General features: G+C 37.1%; 1 protein-coding gene across 1 annotated transcript in view; it reads left to right on the top strand.

The window, feature by feature from the left end:
* Window positions 1-6652: 6652 nt before the first annotated feature.
* The window catches only part of LOC135201735 (LIM/homeobox protein Lhx5-like), a 92315-nt gene continuing 74489 nt past the window's right edge, over window positions 6653-24478 (top strand). Inside the window, 1 exon segment of the mRNA XM_064230946.1 lies at window positions 6653-7245. Coding sequence (XP_064087016.1) covers window positions 7073-7245 — 173 coding nt within the window. The 5' untranslated portion in view covers window positions 6653-7072.

Below are 24478 nucleotides of genomic sequence, written 5' to 3'. Positions count from 1 at the left end.
CTGATGGTATTTTTCCTCTGCCCCCCTATATTTTCAGGCATTCTATTAGCCATGTGTGTGGTATCATGTCGAAGGCTTTCTTATAGTCTATCCATGCCATGCTTAGGTTGGTTTTCCTTCTCCTACTGTTCTTCATTACCATTTTGTCTATCAGGAGCTGGTCTTTTGTGCCCCTACATTCCTTCTGCAGCCTTTCTGTTGGTGGGGGATGGTGTTTGTCTCCTCTAGGTAGTTGTATAGCCTTTCACTGATGATACCTGTTAGTAACTTCCACATTATTGGTAGGCAGGTGATAGGCCTGTAGTTACTGGCTATATTTCCCTTACTCTTGTCTTTTTGTACTAAGGATGTTCTTCCTGTGGTCATCCATTTGGGTGCTTGGTGGTATTTGAGATACAATGCTGGAGTTGTCTGCTATTCGTGGGTGTAGGGCCTTGAAGTTTTTGAGCCAGTATCCATGGACTTCATCGGGACCTGGGGCTTTCCAGTTTGGCATTTTCTTTAGTTGGTGTCTGACTGTGTCTGTCGTGATGTCTGTGAATCTTTGTTTTATTCTCCCTGTTTTCTTCTTCCTTGACTTCCTGGAGCCATGTTGCATGTTTGTTGTGTGATACCGGATTGCTCCATATGTTTTCCCAGAGTCTCTTACTTGGTTCGGCTTCAGGAAATTTCTGGGTGGTTGTCTTCCCCTCTTAGTTGGCTGTATAGTCTTTTCTGGTTGGTTCCGAATAGTTTGTTCTGTTGGTATACCCCTTATTCCTGTTCATGTACCGTTGGATCTTATGTGCTTTGGCCTTAAGCCTCTGTTTTACATCTTCTATTGTGTTGTTTAGTCCCCTCTCTTGTACTTTGTATTTCTCGTTGAGTTCCTCCCTTGTTTTCTTGCTTCTTAGCCTCTCCTGCCATCTCTTTCAGTTTACTCAAGTCAGATCTCATCACCATGATTTGCTTTCCAGGCGCCTTTTCCAAGGAGGTGCTGTTTTGGTTTCTGTTGGGTTGGTTGTGCTGGTGGTGTGGTGTTCGAATTCCCATCAGTCTGCTACTAATCTTGCTCTGCATATGTCAAGTTATTTGTTTCTGTGATAACTTGGTGGTCTGTATTATGCCCAGTATTTCATTGACCTCACTTGTTTTTCTCCCTTAATTTCTTGGTGTTGTAGGCTTTCATGGAGGGGATCTTTGTTCTCTCTGTATCTGGCTCCATCCATTGTCTAATCTTTTCTACCCATATCCGTCCTCATCTGTTACTTCGTCGGTGTTTCTTCGTGTGTCGTTGTTCGATACCATCATCCTCCCTGTCGTCTTCTGTGGCATCGTCTCTCAGTTCGTTCTTCGTGTAATTCGTTGTCGTGTGACATTTCCCTTTTCCAGTTCTTCTCTTTCTGTTGGGGAGAGCCAGTTCTTTTTCTTTATGTTCTTACTTGGTCTGCCAGCCTCTGCTCTGTTTGGGGGGTGTTATTCCTCTCATTCCAGATGTTGACCAATCTTCTTCTCATATCCTCTCTCCGTCGGGTTGCTTCTGATGTAGCATCTCCATATTTCCTTATTTTCTTCTCTTGTCCATTTCTTCCTTTTTGCCTCTGTAGCTCCAATCTCAGGCTGTTGATTATTGTCGTTGTGTGGATCAGTTGCTGGATGACGACCTCCAAGTACCTGACGTCCTTCCCCTACAATTGGGTCGTACCGCAATTTGCGGTCACATCTTATACGTTTCAAGATGGTCCCGACCTTATACGAAGTCTTCGCAACATACCTATAGGAAATATAGAAGACGCACTGCACGACCGCTTTTTCTAATAATAATAATAATAATAATAATAATAATAATAATATAATACAGTACGACGAAATTATTAGTATTATTTATTATTATTATTATTATTATTATTATTATTATTATTATTATACCGCAAGTCACTGGATTTCGGTTCACTCCGCCAAAAGTTCGTACACTGCTTTGTTTATATATATATATATATATATATATATATATATATAATATACTATATATATATATATAATATATTATATATGTATGGTATGTGTGTATGTATGTATGTATAAAACGCTCGAACAACCAGAGCGCAAAAGGTAACGGCGTCATCACCTGCAATTTGCGGTCAACATCTTATACGTTCAAGATGGTCCCGACCTTATACACGAAGTCTTCGCAAGCATACCTATAGGAAATATAAGACGCACTGCATGACCGCTTTAATAATCTTAATAATAATAATAATAATAATAACAGTACTGACGAATATATTATTCTATTATTATTATTATTATTATTATGTATTATTATTATTAGATTATTATTATTATTATTATTATTATTATTATATATTATTATTATTATTTTATTATTATTATTATTATTATGTCCCTAATGAAAAATGAAAAATGCGTGAAAACACAGTACGATAATAATAATAATAATAATATAATAATAATAATAATAATAATAATAATAATAATAATAATAATAATAATTATTATTATTATTATTATTATTATTATTATTATTATTATTATTATTATTATTATCATCATCATTATTATTACGGACTTGTAAAAAAACTACACCGGCATAATAAGAAAACATTATCAAAATAACGCGTGAATAAGTGGCGTAAGACATAAAAACGGAAATGTATGAGTGAAAAAAAAAACTTTAAAAAAATTTTTAAGAATAAAAAACAAAAAAACCCAAAACGCATACATCTCAATTTCGATCTCCATTTTAAAACTCACTTACACCCCTTTTCTACCAGTGCATCCCCTCCCCACGCACCACCACCCCCCACCCTCGATAATTCGTCTCCATCACACCCTCCTCTATATTCCTTTTTTTATATATACCCCTATTAGTCGCCTATTCTCATTACTCCCCCCCTCCAACCCCCGCCCCTCCCCCCTTTCACCATCAATCATCATCAACGCTCTCATTATCAACCGTATCTTCACCATACATCTCATCCGCTCATCCTTATGTCATTTTCAACGTGGCTTATTTTCTAAATATTTACGGGTTCGGCGATGAGAGATATGTTCGATTTTTGTTTTTCATATATTTTCATATTTTTGCTTTTTCCAATATCTAGTTGTGGTAAAATAACCATGATCTTCCGGTTTATATATATATATATATATATATATATATATATATATATATATATATATATATATACCATATATATATATATATGTATATATGCATATATATATGCTATATTATATCTATATATAATATATATATATATCACATATAAATATATGTATATATTAATATATATATATTTATATTGCATATATATATACACAATATATACAAATACATGCACACACATGTAATTATATATGCCATGATTACTAGTGGTGACAAGAGAAAGCAGGAAAATAAAGAAATACTTATTAAATGACAAAGCACAAAGAGAGAGAGAGAGAGAGAGAGAGAGAGAGAGAGAGAGAGAGAGAGAGAGAGAAGAGAGAGGAATGAGGAAACTTTCCAACGCCCAACTTAATCATTCAATTTTCCCCCGAACTTTTCCTTCAACCCCATCCCCCAACCCCCAATCTTCACCGAACAGGAATGGATGCAAAAATCTTCTTCCGTAACCGAACACAAATTACAGACGAGAGAGAGAGAGAGAGAGAATGAAAATTCTTAAACCATAACTTTTTATCGCACCTTTCCGTTACAGTACTCACGAGAAGCTGTAATGGACGCGTCACGCAATTTCATCTTTTTCTCCTCTCTCTCTCTCTCTCTCTCTCTCTCTTCTCTCTGAGAACGGAATTCCGGAAGCTTCTTTTCTGGCGCTAGTTTTTAAAACTATCGGAAAATCGTCAATAAAGGGAAATGAAACATGTTTCATTTGGTCAGAGCTATATATATATATATATATATAATATATCTACTATATATATATATATTATATATATATGCGTGTGTGTGTCAAAGCGCGCACGTATCACTTGTTGGCCGAGTCGGTAAAGACGTACGTCGCTGAAGTCCTGATTTCTCCTCTGTGCGCTAGTTCGAATCCACGAGAGGACGAAATTATTAAATAATAAAGAAAATTCCCCTTCCGTTAACATACATATGAGAATATATTAATTCCAAGGTAGAGCGAATTGGACATTAAAGGACATTTGTAGCTTAATGCGTATATATATGTGATAAAAATTCTTATCTACACTCAAGTACACTTATAAAGGTTGACTTGATTGTATCCTTATAAATACTCTACCCAATCCTTCAATGCAAAATAGCATCACATATATAAGTTCCCCTAACTCAACTTCATCGGCGCAAGGAATATAAGAGAGAGAGAGAGAGAGAGAGAGAGAGAGAGAGAGAGAGACACATTCCGATACCACGTTGTCAAAACGAAATAACATCATCCTCGTAACTCCCAAAAACTCAACTACATCGGCGCAAGGAATATACGAGAGAGAGAGAGAGAGAGAGAGAGAGTACCCGAAACCACGCCTATATCTGACCATAGGCCCCTGAGCCTTCCAGTATTTTCTCCGCGGCCCATAAGGTATGGACCACGTAGAACCACTGTATATACTGAATGCTAGCATAGAATAAAATAAAAGTATTGAAATAAAAAGAAAAAAGAAAAGAAATACAAATTATCGAAATACTTTCGTCGTGGCGTCTATAACCATGAATAGCATGGCGTGAGCTTAGAAAATCCGCTCGGATATGATTATCATTATGATTATCATCCACACGACTTGTGAATCGAAGAGGCAATTCCTGGTCGCAAATTGCGCATCTGCAACTATGTCCCGCGACGCTATTCGGGAGTTTTGTTCGGCAAATGTGCAAGGATTTGAAAAAAAAAAAAAAAAAAAAAAATTATTTGATAAGTTGTGAATTTTCGACGAAGACAAAAGCAGTTTATGGAATTTTCGTGTCAAAAATATTATATATATATATATATATATCTTTATATATATATATATATATAATATTAATAATATATATATTATATAATAAAGGTACTAATGCCACGGAAGAAAATGAAAACAGCGAGAACTCTCGAGATCTTCGGTCTTAACGACCTTTTACTACTCAGAGGGAAGACTAATAAAGGGTCGTTAAGACCGAAAGATCTCGGCAATTCTCGTGTATATATATATATATATATATATATATATATATATATATATATATATATTTTATATATATATATTATAGAGTATACATATATGTGTATATATATATGTAATATATATATATATATATATATATATATATATATATTATATATATATATATTCCTCCGTCGGATTACCTTTATTTGTACACATGAAATCCCGTTTTATATATTTCGTGATCAAGTTATATATTATATAGATATATATATATATATATATATATATATATATATATATATATATATATGTATATATAGATCCTATACATACATCCATACATACATACTACATGAATACATATTCATTTAAGGGCAAACGTCACATATAATACATAACCATTATTAGTCATTTACCTATTAATATAATGCCAAACTTTCAATATATTCCTTCCCTTCCTTACGAAATAAAATCCATAAAATGGTGGTGAAAATTCGACATCAAAGACTAAGGAGTGAAAAGGCTCTCTCTCTCTCTCTCTCTCTCTCTCTCTCTCTCTCTCTCTCTCTCATTTTTGGCCTTCTTCCAAACTTTCGGAAATCCTGTGGCACAAAATGTATTTCTCTCTCTCTCTCTCTCTCTCTCTCTCTCTTCTCTCCTCTGTCTGTCTCTCTCTCGTGGATCCAAGAGATGCTGATGAGGAATGGGGGGCGACGCTCCCCCTCGACGGGAACAATCTCTGACTTGCCAACCATACTTCCAAATAGGCCTTGAGGTCATTAACGTCCCCCGAGAGGAGATCTTGATTGGTGGTGTCTATATATATACGTTTGTGAGTGTTTGTGTGTGTATGTGCGGGGCGGGGGGGGGGGGGGGGGGGGGGGGGGGGGGGGGGGGGGGGGGGGGGGGGGGGGGTATTGTGTGTGTGTGGGTTTGTGTGTGCGTGCAGGTGACACACGCACACACCATCTTGTCATTTCTTGAAGTTTCGACTCAGGCACAGCAGAGCTGCTCCTTGTTTGCTTTGATGGCAGTGTTATACTACTACTTGGCGTGTCGTGGGGATGACTGCCCCCCCTCCCTCCCTCTCCCCTACCCATAACAACCCCTCCACCCCCCACACAAACCCACCATCCCCGTCTCCATGCTGTGTGTATGTGTGCAGCAGCCTCCTTCCATCCCTTCGGCTTCCCCGCCCCTAAGCGCCCCTGCTGCCTCTGCCTCTGCTGCTGCTGCTGCTGTGACCGCCGCCGCCGCTGTTGTCCTGACGAGGAGGAGGCGGTCGGTGCCTGTCGCAGCAGCGGCAGCAGCAGCAGAAGGGGACTCGCCGAGGGCTTTTGGTAGTTTCCGAGGGGCTGGCGAAGGACACAACGCTCGAATATTTCCACGGGGCCGGGGCTAATTAATGGTTGTTATAGTGGGGTGAGAGGTAATATACAGTGAACATCGGTGGCTGACATCTGAGATGGGCGAGATAAGAGCACGCGGGGGGAGGGGAGGGGGTAAGGGGGGCGGGATGCCATCGCGGCCGGGACTCGCTCGGCGACCAATGAGTGGCGTCTCCGGCTGATCTATGGTACGGTGGGCGGGGCGTCGCGCCGGCCCCGCCTCCCTGCCGTAGCTTAGGCCGCCCCTCACACCTTCCCCAGTGTGTATCTCGCTGTCCGTTGGGGAGGAACTGTATATCCGTGCGCTGCCGCGCTGCGCTAGCTCGCTCGCTCAGTCGCTCGCTCTATATATATCTTTTCTCTCTCTTTATCTCTCGCGACGAGAACTCCACGCGGAAAAACGAAGTGGTCAGAGACACAGGCAAGAGGCGCCCTCTCGCTCGAAAAGGAGGAGGACGACTACTTTTTGGCTCTGGAGACTTTTGAGGGGGAATTACGAAAAAAGAAAAAAATTTAAGGAGGCAGTGAGCGTCGGGAGTATCGAGCGCTCGAGAGAGAGACGATATCGCAAGATGATAGTGTGTTGTTCTGGGTGTCAGAAGCCCATCACGGGCAAGTTCCTGGTGACGGTGCTCGATAGGACGTGGCACGCCGAATGTGTCCGTTGCTCCGACTGCGGATGCTCTCTCACCGACAAGTGCTTCTCCAGGGAAGGCAAGCTCTTCTGTAAAAACGACTTCTTCAGGTAAGACACGCCCCCCCCCAAATATCAATTTTATATATGTGTAGTAGCCATCACCTTCTACAGGTAATTTAAATAACATATTCCACAGGTAAATAACATAAATATTACGCCTCGCCAAAATACAGATAGGGCAAGGTATGGGCATGGCCGAGAAACTAATATACCCAATACCCACCACTGGCACTGTGAATGGTGCCACCGTTCTCCGGTGACAGATTCCCACACGATTCCACGTTAGCTCAATGACGAAGGCCAATTCCAGACTGCGTGACTTAAACGTAAACACAAAGTTCCATCCATCTCCAAAACAACGGTGAAGTAATAACGTTATTTCTAACAACTGATAAGTAATAAAAACAACTCGAATAGGCGACAACGCAATGAAAGCGAAATTCATTCACAATTTGCTCTTGTAACGATTAGTTCGTTGGAGTGAAAGCGTTTTTATTTTTCAGAACACATGTGAATCAGTTCGATAATGTGAAGTCTGCATGCAATTCTATAACGATTAAACCTCGTTTTTTTTATTTAAAATTTTTTTCTTAAATTTTCCAAGAGAGAAAATATGTAAATAACCTGTAGCCTATCCAAATTTATTGTCTCACCCATTTTTGAAAACGAGACAGCTTAAAAGACATCCAGTCAGCTTAACGTTTTGTCACATTTAAAAGAAGGAATCTTTTAACCCCTTTATGCAAGCATTTATATACTGGAGATAGGATCGAAATAGCATATAAAAATCTCCATTGGCCAACATCTTCTTGGCGTGACAACCACAGGACCTAAATTGCTCTCACAGGATTCAAAACTCATACTCACGTCATGAATAATATTCTATGCTAATATAACAAAATGGACTACGGGTGAAATACCGTTATCTGCTTGTAATAACACGGGAAGTAGGATCTAAAATATTATGATAACAGCGTCGCCAAACGAATGTGAAAAAAAGCAGAAAGCATAAAATGACGTTCGATGGAAGACGAAGTGTATATATCTTCACAGTTAAAAAAAAAAAAAAAAAAAAAGTGTTGCGAGGGAGAGAGGCAGATGTTACGAACTGACAAGCAGAGTATCGTGTGGGTGGTATTTGATAGTTAGGCCGTGATAAAATGTCACACCCATTATACATGTACAGTGGAATTAGAAAAATGGTTAGAGTCACAAGTGTATGTGACAACATATATATATATATTCTATATATATATATATATATATATATATATATATATTTATATGTACACTACTGGCAGATATAGGTGACAACAACCGGTTGGAGACAAAAATAAAACTAGTCTGAAAAGTCCAGTGCTTTTTCGATGTCGTCTAGGGTGTGATTTATTGACAATTATTATTACGGTCAGTCACGAGCTACGGTAGATAATTAATAACCCTTTAAATATAATGCAACCGGGTTCTAAATAAAATTCAATCCTTTTCGAAATAAAATACATCGTTTCTAAAAAAAAATGCATACGGGTTCTACATCAAATGTATTGCAATCGGGTTTCTAAGTAATATTTAAAAATGCTATCTGGTTCTAAATTAAGAGCAATCGGATTGCTAAATTAAGTGGAATCGGGTTCTTTTAAATGAAATGCAACGGGTTACAAATTACAAGTGATCAGATTCTAAATATAACGCAATCACGTTCTACGTCCTGAACAAAAATCCAATCGGGTTCTAAAATAAAACAATCAGGATCAGTGCGACACCTGCCCAGAAGCAGCCTGTGTACTTTGTGGTCTTACTTGACTCGACCGAATATGGCGACTGAATACATAAATGCATAGAAGTCTCAACACTCCGTTGTACATTATCAATACGGAGGTCCATATCGCTTATAATTACAGCAGTACGTTACGTACATATTTAGGGGTACGTCGTGTTATACAGGGTCCGTACTTTTTTTTTTTCTTTTTTATCATAACGCAGCGTGTTCCGTTTGACAAACGACTAAGGAATACCGGCCCAAGAACTATACTCAAATAGTAGGCTTCCGTCTGGGAAATCATTTTAAAAAGCAGTAGACAAACTGGCTGATGAATTTTGTCCAACGATAACGACCAACAGATCTACCGGTAATCGTTCGGACAAGAAGGGAATATAATTTACAACTGCCATAGTTTGACAAAAAAAAAAAAAAAAAAAAAACAAAAAAGAAAATAAAAAAGTTAGTTTAGAAACGCCAACGATTTTATCACTACGATCAAAGCCGATCATAATCAAGATGCGCAAGTGGCCAGTATAATAATTTCTCGTCCATTAAAACCTTCCCCAACATAGTATCTACCGAAATTATTATGAATAGTAATCGCAAAAAGTGAATTACTGTCGCCAGTCATTTTATTCTCACATAATTTCGGCTCTTCGAGTGATGTAACAACCAGGCCTCTTGGTGTATCATTTCTATTATATATATATATATATATATATATATATATATATATATATATATATATATATATATATATATATATATATATTATATATATATATATATATAATATGCCTTCGAAATCACTTCACAATCCTGTCAACGAAATTATGAAATATGTCCCCATTAATATGTAACAATTTAAAAACCTCCCGTAGAAGAAGCACTCCTAAAGACGTAACGTGCTACAGTCGCCCACCCGAAAACCCGAAAACAGCGACTAGGTACTTTTCACCCGCAAAATTGCCGAGCAATTGCAATTCATCTCCGGAGAGTCGACGATCATCTCTCGTCGCTGATCAACTCCCGGATAATCCTCAGCGTCTGAAATGAAATGGTTATATCGGCGATTATCATAATCGGAGCGTGTAGTAGTGATCCGATGCTCCGTAGCAATTGGCCGTTAGCCTGTGAATTTCCAAGGCTCTATATCGGCATTCAGTCGAGACATTGCGATCGCTATGCAAAAAAGGGGGGGGGGGGGGGGGGGGGGGGCAACTTGCACAGCGAAGAAGGAACAACGGTTGTGCTTGCTTTGCACGTGGTGTTGGATGGCGGTAGTGACGAATAATATAATGATAATAATAATAATAATATTAGTAATAATAATATAATTAGCCATTTTTGACAATTCTCGGGGGTTACACTTGAATACCCGACAGTTTACGACGACAAAACGATCGTAAAAATAACTTGACGTAATGTTTCACAGTCCGTAACTTTTCTGTTTCATCTTATTTTCTTTTTTAACCCGCAAAATAAAATAAAAAACTTCGAAGAAAATGTTATAATTCTAAATAGATCGATGGTACGACATGCGATTGTACGGACGTTTACGCAGAAACATTCTCTCTCTCTCTCTCTCTCTCTCTCTTCTCTCTCTCTCTCTCTCTCGTTGTAAGTGTTCCATAGCTGTCAGAAAATGGAAATGCCGTGGCATATATCATACACGAAATATATCTAATTATCCGACTCTTTACGCGGGTGATATTAACACCGCTATTTGTTGCGGTGTATCCATAGGAGCGGATGTGTGTGTATGTGCTATACATATGTATGTATGTATATATGTATTACTCTCGTACTAATTAACGGAAAAATGTACTGAGCGGTGCCGTTCATCGGAGATGGAAGTGGTACGGAAATATATCAGTGGAAATGAAAATGTCTTCACGGTGAATAGTTGAAAATGAGTCGGGGGGATTAAATCTCGCTTTAATGAAAATCTCAAGAGAGAGAGAGAGAGAGAGAGAAGGCGGTCAGCTGCAGTGTTAATAATTCAAAAGGCCGAAAACGCTACCGCAACTGTTGGAACCCGAGGTATATAGTGACCATCGCTAATAACTCTCTCTCTCTCTCTCTCTCTCTCTCTCTCTCTCTCTCTCTCTCTCTCTCTCTCTCTGAGAGCGACACTGAAGGTTTACCAAATTTCCTTAATTTCTTAAAATATTGTCAACACTTCCAAACCCGGCGATTACAGTACCATCAATCCGCATTATCACCTTCATAGGCTTATCGTTACTGTCATCACCGCCATTCCAGGAAGACGAAGTACCGTCATCGTTACCACCACCGCTACGATTCCACTTCATAATCACCGATTTCGTATGGGGTTTTCCTTCGCTCTGTCTCCTTAGGTTATAAAAAAACGGCGACCGAAAACTCGCCATAAACCAATGTATCATATTTTATAATGAGATGCTCAACAAGCAACTGCTACTATATTACGGTGAAGGAAATAGAAACACGGTCACAGTAGAAACCTATGCATCGTATTTTTACAATGGAATGTTCTGCAAGCAACTACTATTATTTTACGGTGAAGGAAGTAAGAACAAGGTCACAGTAGCAACCTATGCATCGTATTTCTACGATGAAATGTTCTGCAAGCAACTACAACTATTTTACGGTAAAGTATATTATATATATATATATATATATATATATATATATATATATATATATATATATAATATATCTATAGTGAAGTATTCTGCGAGCTAACTTATACTAATTTTACGGTGAATATATATATATATATACTATATATATATATATATATAATATATATATCTTTTATATATATATATAATATATTATATAAAATAACACTGTCAACGTTACAATCAATACATTGTATTTCTACAATGAAATGTTTCGGAAATAAGAACATGGTCACAGTAAAACCCATGCATCGTATTTCTACAATGAAATATTCTGCAAGCAACTACTACTATTTTACGGTGAAAAAAATAAAAATTATATACACACACACATCTATATATACATATATATATATATATATATATATATATATATACTAATATATATATATATGTATAGTATGTATATAAATAACAAAGTCAACGTTACAACCAATACATGGTATTTCTACAATGAAATGTTCCTCGAACAACTAACACTACTAGTGCTGCGTAACTGCTACTCCTACTAGTATACTGCTTTACGGTGAAGCTAAGAGCAACAAACTAGTAGAAGTGAATTACACCCCAATTACACCTCCCGCTCATTCTTATTGTGCTTTGACAAAACTGGCCGAGACTTTATAATATAATTACGACGTAAAGCAACTCTCATTCAGTTTTCACTCGCTGCTGGCAAAGCCGTATACACTTAATTCCATATCTGAAACAAAAAATATATATAAAATATACCTCTATCCTATGTGGATAGGCGTGGAAAAAGATGAATTAGGGCGAAGGGACCATATTTTACACATTTTACACCTCCGGTGTGTTGGCGTTCATTTCAAAACTGTTTTGTAGAATTTACTGGCCACTGAGAGTGATTGTATTTTAAGCGTTTCTTCCGGGCGTTAAAACCTGTACCTAGATCCTAACCGAAGGATGGATTTGACCGTCCTTGAAGATGAGCGTTATGTATTTAGAAGGTTTATATATATAAAGAACATTTTCTTATATATAAAAACCGATCTCCGACACGTTCGGCGAGGAAAGCTTTGCGCATCGCTTATAGCGAAGGAATGACCGACGATATTTCTGTGTACACATCTCCGAGCCAATGTCGCAAAAGGTTGCCAGCATTGTCATACGCAAGAATTTACTACCAGACACAACCGAGATTACGGAACTCCTTGCAAATCTCCGCGACATTGCTTGAGAATGTTATTCCCAACGACAAAGTTAATGTTAAGTCGCAGAAAAAGATAGTGACACAATGAAATACATAATCATATATTTTTCTCTAAAATATCAAAAGCAGTAGGTTCGAAATAACAGCACTATAGCTGTAGGATGCTTGTAGGATCGTATAGGATAGTACCGTCATATTGCGGACGGTACCACGGTACAACATGCAAGTAAACTGAGAAACAACCAAAAAGTTGAAAATTGAATAGTATACTGAGGACCATTCTGACAGTTACAGTATTTTCCGACCAAAAGTGTGACAAGGTGGTTAAATTGTATTTATCAAAAAGCGTCATAAATAACACTATGACTGCTGTAATTTTGATATATCCAAATCATGAGGAAACATAAGAAGCCACCCACGGCAGGCAGCAAATAACGACAAATGGAACACGTGAGGATGTCACGGACCCAGTTAATCAACGCAGATACAAAGTAGAACCCGAAGGAGACCCGACATGCTCACAGCTCGCTTATCGCGCGAGCGATCATTCAATATCGCCAGGTCATGAAAGAGCAAATGAAGGCTTATTCCCCGCTAATTGGAAATGCATTCTGAACACGCCGATACTATTGCTGCTGCTGCTGCTGCCTAGTCCCCGGATCCTAATGTATGCATTCACGTATCCTCAAGACATGTATCTTATGTATCTTCGAGCCCAGGAAGACGACGACCACGACGACGCCCTAGATAAGTGGCACCGAAGATACGGGCATTAGCATTGCCCCGACCGAAATCCGATGGTGATGCCTCTTCCGACCAGCAGCACTTCGAGATCGCGCATGGGGGTGCAATGATGGGGTGTGTGTGTGTGTATGTACGTGTGCGCGCGCGCTTTCAGACTGTCGGGCACGCCTCCTCTTCTCTCTCCCTCGTTCTCATCTCCCCTCCGTTCTTCTCACTCTCTCTCTCTCTCTCTCTCTCTCTCTCTCCATTCCCATAGCTTAAACGGAAAAGCGCGAGATACTGCATTCGATCAAACCATGAATGGAGACGCCCATCTTGTCCGCAGTCACTCAAGATTACGCAAAAGCAAAACGCAGACGAATGACATAAAATACGCTGACGGAATTACGACGAACGGACCTACTGACATACGCGCGCCAACTACGCTTTAACGATCCTTATTAACGAATACTTCGAAAGTGCGCAATAAACTCGACGGCCACCGCTCTCCCTGCGAACGGAAACGTATGGGAAGGGGAGAGAGAGAGAGAGCGAGAGAGAGAGAGAGAGAGAGAGATGCGATGGGTGGCTGGCAGAAGAGTGAGCGAGTCTCTCTCTCTCTCTCTCTCTCTCTCTCTCTCTCTCTCTCTCTCTCTCTCCATGATTCTGGACAGTAGAATCAACGCTTTCAATCACTCCACCTCAGTCATATGTACCTCAGGCACGTTAGGGGGGGGGGGGGGGGATACTTTTGATGGCAGATAAGGATCGCATTTGGGAAACATGACGCTTCCGAGTTTAATCGATTTTTACTTTTAACTTTTTATCCCTTTTTTCTCTCTTTCTTTATTTTACAATTTTGTTTCACTTCACTTGCTGTTTTTCATATTCTGGATTACTTTTAATATACCCTGACTACTGGCACTAAATCTCCAGACATGCCCGGCCCGTGGGCACAAACAGTATGTCATTCGTGTTCAAGTAAACTCTAAGGACTGAGGACTGTTGCGCATTTTAAATTTTTGCCACAGTTGTCAAAACGAAAATTTTAAATTTGTGATCTCATCGAGCGAAACACTATGACAAAGCATGTAATACTACAGGAAGCGAGAAACGTTTCAGATTCATGAATTTACGGTTCAATATATATATATAATATAAGTTTTTTTCACTAACACCACAGCTAAGTTAATCTGCTCTCATTCATGAAAACCAAACGACAATACCGACGCGTCTAATTTGATTATAAACCTTGACAGATGTTCCACATAAGTCCCGGAAGTCCCGGGCTGCATATTACGACCCCCAAGTGCCCAAGTGCCGGGCCTTCACTGAAAAAGCAGGTCGCCATATCTCAAAATACTAACCATAGAATCGTGCTGAAAATAATTTCATTATGTTCACCACACCTAACTTAATTGCCGAATGATTTGTGAACTAACCTAACCTTACCTAAGCTACTGAATAATCTGTGAATGAACCTAACCTGACCCAACCTAATTAACCTATGTGTACCCTAACCTAACCTAACCTACCGAATACTCTGTGAACTAACTTCACTGACCCAACCAAACCTAAGCTGGGCGCACGACCAAAATAAATGTGCGCCCAAAATAAATAAATAAATGGGGCTGGTGCAATATTAGTATACATCTCGGATAGTTGCCTCCGGATAATACTAGTAAATTGTCTTGCGAAGAGATTAATGATCCCCCCAAAAAAACAATACCGATAACTGGATTATCAAAGGAAAAGCTGAATTGAGTGTTGTAACTCGGCAACACTTGTGTACTGATTCCGACGAAAATGGACAGGCGCTGTTCTAGTAATTTTGTGAAATGTGTAAAATTTGTAACTTTGACCAAATATTTTTTTCTTTTTTTAGTTTAAGCGACTGTAGTGATTATGGTATCAAAGTTCGTCGTTATTGTAAATATAGTGCATTACTCTGTAGTATGTACCGATTAATAGGTTTTATATGTCACAAGTGTTTAATGTATTTTTGTATATTACAAAGGTACCTCATTAAGCTTCAATAAATTTTACGTTACTTCATTTCAATTTACTGTATTCTTTGTTTTTTCATGTTTCTTATGCTAACCTTGAATAAAAGATCCAAGTTATTAATTATAAATTGTTATATAATTTTTAAAATTTCCTTTCCGAATTACTTGATCCGTTGTACCAACATACCGACTTAACGTAGCATGGAACATATCAATATTAATACTAATATTACAGTTTGGATTATCATTCCGCCTTTCCTTTTACTTAAATTCAAAGGTTTAGTCGTACAATATCTGTTAAGTGAATCTCTTTTTCCTTGGAATTTTTCAACATCAAATTTTTGTAAAGACCAAATTTCCAAAAATCATCATTATTTCTCGGCCAGTTTCAACGACAGTTACCAAATTAGGGGAGGGGTTTTTTCGACAAAATTCACATTATTATTATTTTTAACAATTTTGTTTCCAAGGCTAAACTTTTTTTTTTTTCTTTTTTAAAGGACAAATTTAAATTTCGAATCACTGTTGTTTCTCAAGTAAATCATTTATATTGCTCGCGACCTTAACGAGTGATTAGGTTACTGTAAATATATAGAAACACATACATATATGCGTGTCTGTCTAAAATCTGTCTACACTTTATCTCATATCTCCTATGTCCTTTTTAAATTTAACCTGTAAGTATTTAGTGCCTTCATGTTATAGCCTAGTATCTTTTTCTTCATATTTTTCTCACAGTGTCACCCAAATTCTTAATTATGTGGCTAAATAAATCGCTTTGAAGCACGACGCTGTCGGCAGTGGTACTGCATACCATTGTTACATAATAATAATAATAATAATACTAATATAATAATAATAATAATAATAATAATAATAATAATAATAATAATAATAAACACAAAATTCAGACATGACAAAACCGAAAATTACGGCAACAAATAATTTTAAAAAATAAATAATGATAATAATAATATTAAACACAACATCCAGACATAAGACAAAACCAAAAATTACAGCCACAAGACAAATATAATATTATATATATATTATATATTATATATATATATATAATATATTGTAAATAATGGCATTTTACAACGAATTAATCTATACAAGGTCTTTTTCATTTCTTCTGATAATTTGTTTTTCTGACTCGGCTAGGTTGCTGAGTAGAATTCCAACATTCACATCTGTCTTAATTAGGATACTTGTCAAAAATATTTTATCAAAAATGCTTTATTATATATTTCCCTTATATCTCTTTATGGGTATAATATAAATATTCAAACAAAACCCCCAAAAAAATCCAGCAAAAAGGAGAAAAAACAAAAAAATTAACGATGTTAATAAACAGTTCCGTACAGTACTCCATATCTTCACTCTCGTCTCTTTCGTCTTTGCCGCATCGTGTGAAATGAAGGCACTTTTATAACCCGCTCCCCCTCACCCCCCCTCCCACGGCGCCCCCCTTTCGACGGAAGAGGATACAGCGCAGGCAAAAAGCGGACGGGCTGGTGTTCGTATTTAATCATAATAATTTGTCGGAGACGAGACCTTCTACAATTTTCCCCCCTCCCCCCGTCTGTCTTCTGCCTTGAGTCCGTGATATGCTAATCTTGAAAAATTCCATTATGGCTTTTGTATCTTCATTTTTATTATTATTATTATTATTATTATTATTATTATTATTATTATTAGAATGTGGATGGCTTTTGTAACTTTATTATTATTATTTTTATCATTTGTGTATGCTGGAATCAGACCTTCTTGCAAACATTGTATTCAGTAAAACATATTATTATTATTATTATTATTATTATTATTATTATTATTATTATATAATTATTATTATTATTAGAATGTGGATAAATAAAAAAAAGTCAATGACTGTTGTTGTTTTGATTAAGCCGGCCTTATGCCAGCACGGGCTCTCGCTCACAGAACAGCCCGTACAAAAGTCAGACCAGTTAGATAAATTCGCAAATATATATATATATTTTTTTCATCTTTGAAGAATGTCACATTGATTACACAAAAAAACACTGCCAAAAGTGTGCCAGATATTATTATTATTATTCTTATTATTATTATTATTATTATTATTATTATTATTATTATTAATTCTTATTGTTAGATCTGAAAAAAGATGACAGAAGAGAATGACAATAAAACGGAGATAAATTAGTAAATACATTTTTTTCCCATTTTTAAAGACTTTACTTAAACAGATTATACTGAAAACGCTTCCAGTAATGCTCAGATTAATAATCCGTTATTATTATTATTATTATTATTATTATTATTATTATTAGTAATAGAATGTGAAGAAGATAAAGAAAACAAAAGCAAACAGTAGTAAAATGAAGATAAAGTACATACAACAGCAAATACAATTTTCCATCTTTACAGATTATCTTACGCTGATTATTCAGAAGGTAAACAAACCCCCAATTCATATAAAACAGCCTCTACAGGGCCCACTGACTTGAAATTCAAGCACCCGAAGAATAGCAACAATATTCGTTTAAAAGGAAAAAATTTTCGAACTGAAAATTCATGAAATATTGCTCTTGTAATTTCGTTTCAATGTTCAATGTCTTTTAAATCTTTTATCAACAATATTGCTTTTTAATGCCAAATAAATCTCTGGCAATTTTGTGCGACAAAATTCACACCAAATTCATATTTTAATTCTGCTCATTTCAATGTTGTGTCAACTCATTCCAATTCTGAGTTCTAAATCAAATCATCGAATCCAAGTCAGAAAGAAAATCAAATCAATTGGATATTCCAGTGTTGGTAAAATAGTTTGGAAATGCGATAAATAAGATAATCAGAATCTGTATTCTTTAAATATAGCTTTGGATAGAAAAAACTATTATTCATTGTATTAAAATCATTTAGTGATTTGGTTACTTAATTTTTTTTTTTTTTTTTTGGCTTTTTTTTTTTTTTTTTGGCTTTCAGTAGCATGGCCTGCATGTACGCATTACACACACACACACACACACACGCACACACATATATATATATATATATATATAATATATATATATATATATATATATATATAATATACACACGTACATATATTGTGTGTGCGTGCGCGCGCGCATGGACACCCACTGAATAGCGAGCGCTCACAGCAGCCTGTTAAACCCGGGTCTTGTCGAAGACATAACAGAGGCAGGCACCGGTACAAAAGTACAGACTTCGGGCATTGTTTGTAGCGTAAAGTACAGCTGTTTATGCTAATAAGGTCGGCGCCTCCCAAAACCAAAACCTTTTTACAACTCTCGCCCTTCTCCCCCCCTGCCCTCTTCTTCACCCCCCCACCCCTCCCCCTGGCCCCTTCCGTGAACATCCTTCACTCCCTGCTCGCGTATAAAATAGACAGCCTATCTTCCAGAACGGACCAGGGAGGGCGCTCATTTCCAGAAACTAGAAACTATACTCTCTCTCTCTCTCTCTCTCTCTCTCTCTCTCTCTCTCTCGCTGTATTCCGCACCATGGTTCAGTTCGCTCCTCCTAAACAAAACGTACATAAAATTCTTCAACTTCTTTTAAAGCTAAATCTTTGTAGCGTGCGGCCGGGTGATCTAGACTACCACCGATGCTCCCATGAGTAATTTTTACCTTAACCCGCACTTGCAACTACCTGTTGTCCTTGTCAATAAAGGAGTTTGTCCTTATTCCTCCTCAGTGTCAATCAAAAGCAACTCGCTTATCTCTCTTACCAGCCAGCCATTTTGCTAAGAGGGGTTTTCTCATTACTTCCAGGCTCGTAGGCTTGTTTGTATATTCCTAATCCCATTTGTCTGTTTGTCAATTCATTAATCCTAATGGGCACTTTATTGGTTAGCACTTTATCGGTTAAGTGTTCACGTGGATCTCACCGTAAAGGTGTCTCGTTGTTGGCAACAAATTTCTGGAATTTGGGAGAGATCTCAGAATCTGGGTTCAGAATTATACCTAATTTAATTATTTTTTTGTTTTACTTTGTATTTTTTTCTTTTTTGGGGGGGGGCTACTGTGTTTGGGGATTTGTCAGCCTTGGCGGAAGTTTGTGGTGTGTGTGAATGCTCTTGCAATCATCAGGGTCATCTATAATAATTTATGCAAGGATATTTTGTTAGAGTTTACTATTTTTTGATGAACGAACTGTCTTCCAAATTATTCTTTTTGCGTAATGCCATAAAACAAATAAATGCCAGTAAGACGCATTATTCTAGCTTTTTTAGTTCTTGGTAAAGTGTAAAATGAAATTTTTTTCTAGAAACGCAATCCAGTCACACGCACACATTCATATATATATATATATATATATATATATATATATATATATATATATATATGTGTGTGTGTGTGTGTGTGTGCGTGCGCGCGCGCGTATGTGTGTGTGTGCGTGTGTGTGTGTCTGTCTGTGTGCTTGCGTGTGTGTATATATTATATATATATATATATATATATATATATATATATATATATATATATATATATATATATATATATATATATATATCAATTTAACAATATTATCGGAGGACCCTTAGCGGTTTTAGCATTTTTTTTCAGTAGCATCATCATAAAGTTTGGTATAAAAAAAAAACTACTTTAGCATGAGTTTTAACAGTAAACAAAAAAGGACATCCGACAATTGGCGAATATATAAGAATTACGTAACGGCTTTGACCTCTAAACAGGAACTTTGTATAATGCGAAAGTTACTGAGGAATCACTCTACATTTAACATACATCGATATGTGACTGTGGATATTTTTTGACGGAATGATTGATCTGACATTACAAACTGGCGTCATACATAATATAACAACGAGACAAACTTTATCCAATAAAGACATATTATTTTATGTGATAAACGACAGAAAATACGATTTTAAACGCGATATAAAAAAAAAAACAGAAAGATAAATCTATGAAATAACATTTAACTAGACCAAGGAATTCACGATGAATAACTCCGGTCGTGCAGCTGAATACCGTTGAATTGATCTATCGGGTCTTTTATAAACCGATTAATGATATTGATCGGTAGTACTGACCGGACGTTAAGCGGTTACCGTGGAAAATCAGAAATCAAAAGGAGCGATTTGACCACAAAAAGACTTTCTAAACGAAAGAAAAGAAAAAAACTACAAAAATGAAGAAAGCCGTCTTCTTTTGACGATGCTGAGTAGTAAATAAAGTAGTAAATAACTATGACCATTAAAAGACGCTGTGTGACTGTGGCTGTGATGAAACGAGAGAGAGAGAGAGAGAGAGAGAGAGAGAGAGGCCAGGCGAGGAGATAAGCATCCTAGCCATGGAAGGGGGCCAAAATTTGAGAGAGAGAGAATTTCTGACTGATGGAGAAGTGACCGAGGATGAGGAAGCGATCGTGACCAGAGGTTGGAATGCAGAGAGAGAGAGAGAGAGAGAGAGAGAGAGAGAGAGAGAGAGAGAGAGCGGAGCAGAAGAAGAAGAAGGAAGAGGAGGTTCCTGCTGATGACGAGAGCCTGCTTGCTTGTTTGTTTGGGTCGGTGGGCGTGGCTGCGCTTTTGCAATTCGGTGCCACAAAGAGGAGGGACGTATTTTGGACTCCGCGGGTCATGACAATAATCCAGAGTTTCGGAATTAATAAATATTTTTCGATGGGAGGTCTCTCTCTCTCTCTCTCTCTCTCTCTCTCTCTCTCTCTCTCTCTCTCTGGGTATACGATCACATAGAAATATGTAATTAATAACAATGTTTGTTCAGTAAGTTCTCCCGACCTCCATTCCCCCCGCCTCCCCTCAGCATCTCAAAAAAAAAGTAACAGAATACGCAATAACATATTTATTTTCTACTAAGCCTTTTTATACTGTTCCTAGATTATAATATATAATTAGGAAGTGTCTAAATATAAAAAGTGTCTAAAATACGTTAAATATTTGACATAGTCTGCAAATAAATTGCCGCCACTCGGCAACCACTAGTGCATTCAGGAGATAAAATTTATCTCTTTATTAATTAAAATATCAGCTTTTTACTGAATTCTCGCTTCAATACTCTTTTGGTGGCCAAGTGTCGATATCCCAAGCAACATCAAAGTTTCCGTGTAACTAATAAAACTTAGTAAACATTAATGGCATCCCAACTACCAGTAGGTCAGAAATCGAAAATAAAGCGTTCAGTAAAATAAACTAATGTATTAATACTAGCAAGAATCTTCGTTAAAAAATCTCTTGTGGCGTTTACAAAGTTATGCGATATCAAATTTTCCTATTTATATGTGCCAATATTAAATAGCCGTCCACTTAACAATTAACCTACTTTCTAAATCTTACAGCGATTGAGGAAACCTTCTTATAAAGCGTAATAAATTCATACAAGCGGCTAAATCACAAGATAAATGAAAAATAATTCATCACGTTGCCTAAATTCTCACTTACTTCTCTAGTAAGGCAAGGTAAAAAAAATAATTAAAAAATTAAAGATGAAAATAAAAAAACTTCCAGACGATAACGTCATAAATTCAGGCGAAGCGACGCAACACCAAAAGAATAAGAGAATAAATGAGAGAGAAGGAAGAAGAAGAATGGAAAAGGAAAAAGAAACACTAAACTATAAGTTACGAAGATGGACCCAAATCACGGCAGCCTGAAGTTATCTTAATTATTTTCTAATTATCTTTTCTTTATTATCTTGGATCATTTCAATAAATTTTCGAACAATACAAATGGGACGTCCTTGCTCTCGTGGGGAATGTAGGATATTTCCATTGGCGCCACCACACCCCCTCTTCTCAAAGGACGATTCGATGAAAGGATATCTATAAAGGATTTCGGCCGGCGTGAAGGATACTTCCAAAATTATTTGTCTTTATATTTTTCTCCGTAGGGCTTCCAGAGTCTCTCTCTCTCTCTCTCTCAATATATATATATATATATATATATATATATATATATATATATATATTATATATATATAATCATGTAAATATACGGGTATGTATATGAGTTTATATATATACATTTATATATATATAAATATATACATTTGTATATATGAATAAAATATAATTAATATAATTATAATTATACATGAAACGAGAGAGAGAGAGAGAGAGAGAGAGAGAGAGAGAGAGAGAGAGAGAGAGAGAGATATCACGGGGATATATGACATCGGCCGTTTAATGCTGGACATTATTATTTCCAACAATCCGTCCTTCAGGACGAATCAATGGAAAATACCTACGACCCGTGAAACGACGAGTTTCCATAATTCATTCCTGTTCCATATTACATCCTGATCGCTCGCTCCAGATTTCGCGATCTCTCTCTCTCTCTCTCTCTCTCTCTCTCTCTCTCTCTCTCTGACACAAACTTCATTCTGGAGCTTACCGTATGCATTCGACATACAAAGCGGAATTACATGCATATACACATACACGTGTATATATATTTATAAATATACATATAAATATTTTACATATACATATGCATGTGTGTTAGACGTATACATGCGTGCACGCATGCGATTTGGTGCAGGTATCGTCAGCCATATGCAGTTACATCCATTATCAAACGCGCACATGCTCCCGTCAATCAATAGACATTTGGTGTGATGGTCGACTGGTTTTTTTTCCCCTTAACTAAATCTGCTATGAATTACGTTCCCGGTAACATCCCAGTAACATCACGTAACAAAAAGACGTTTCAACGATATGGTTAGCTTTAGCCAAATTAGCTTATTTAATTACGTCATGTACAATTTTTCTTCTGATATCTTACAACAACAAAATTCTTGTAAGATAAATCAAGGCGAAGTAAATTACTAAATTTTAATTTACTTTTAATCAAGTTTCGCCTGTTTCCTCTTTAATTTTATTTACTTTCACATAGGCGGCGATTTTTATGAATTCAGAGATAATTTGACCTAATCCATACACTGTCTCGTAGTGATTGACAATGAATTGCTTTTTGTGTGCCCTTGTTTAAAAGTTTGGTCAGTTAACTGACTCTCTCTCTCTCTCTCTCTCTCTCTCTCTCTCTCTCTCTCTCTCTCTCTCTCTCTCTTCCTGAAAAAAACAAAAATGTAACAATAAATAAAAAGACAAGGAGTACAAATCAAAAGTAGTTGCAAGATATATTGCCTGTATGAAACAAGGTGATAATATATATATATATATATATATATATATATATAAATATATGTATATATATATATATATATATTTATTATATTTACACAAGCATACACATAATTATATATAATCTATATATAATAAATATAGATATATATATTTATATATATATATTATATTAACACAACAAGCCTACACCTAATTAATTATAAATAATATGTAAACTGAATCACGAAAGTTTGGAACGTGATGAATCCCTAAATAAAGGTATAAGCCACGAAGGAAAGATGCAGAAACTCCGTTGTTTATCTTTCCTTCGTGGCTTATACCTTTATATATAATAATATGTATACTTGTCGTATAAGTTTGTGTCTGGCGCATCTGTATCTTATGGTACACACGATCAGTATTATCTACACTCAGCTTCAGTGTCGCTGTGTATCCCACTGAAAACTAACTATTCTGATAAGTATCATCTTGTCGATGTTAGGGCTATAAGAGGCGGGAGTGTTTGGGGGTATGTTGTTCGATTCGTGCGGTGGGTGGGGGTGGGGGGTGGGGGAGTTGGGAAGTTGTGTTTTGGGGGGAGGGGGGAGAAGGAAGGTGGGTAGACCGGGGGGGGGGGGTTGGGGGGTGGGGGAGCGGGGTCGGGCGAACCCGATCTTCGTAACCTAACCCACAACACACTTTGCCGACCTCCGCTAACACACCCAACACACCTCCTCCCCCTCCTTCTCCTCCTCCTCCTCCTCCTCCTATGCCTCAACCCATCCAATGTCTCCTCTTGTCTCCGACGCCTTCTTTAAACGAACTACGTCCCTGCAA

This window comes from Macrobrachium nipponense, chromosome 28 (genome assembly GCF_015104395.2).
Source record: "Macrobrachium nipponense isolate FS-2020 chromosome 28, ASM1510439v2, whole genome shotgun sequence".
NCBI classification, from domain to species: domain Eukaryota; kingdom Metazoa; phylum Arthropoda; class Malacostraca; order Decapoda; family Palaemonidae; genus Macrobrachium; species Macrobrachium nipponense.
The sequence above is the reverse complement of the archived record's forward strand: the minus strand, read 5'-3'. Positions and strand labels throughout refer to the sequence as shown.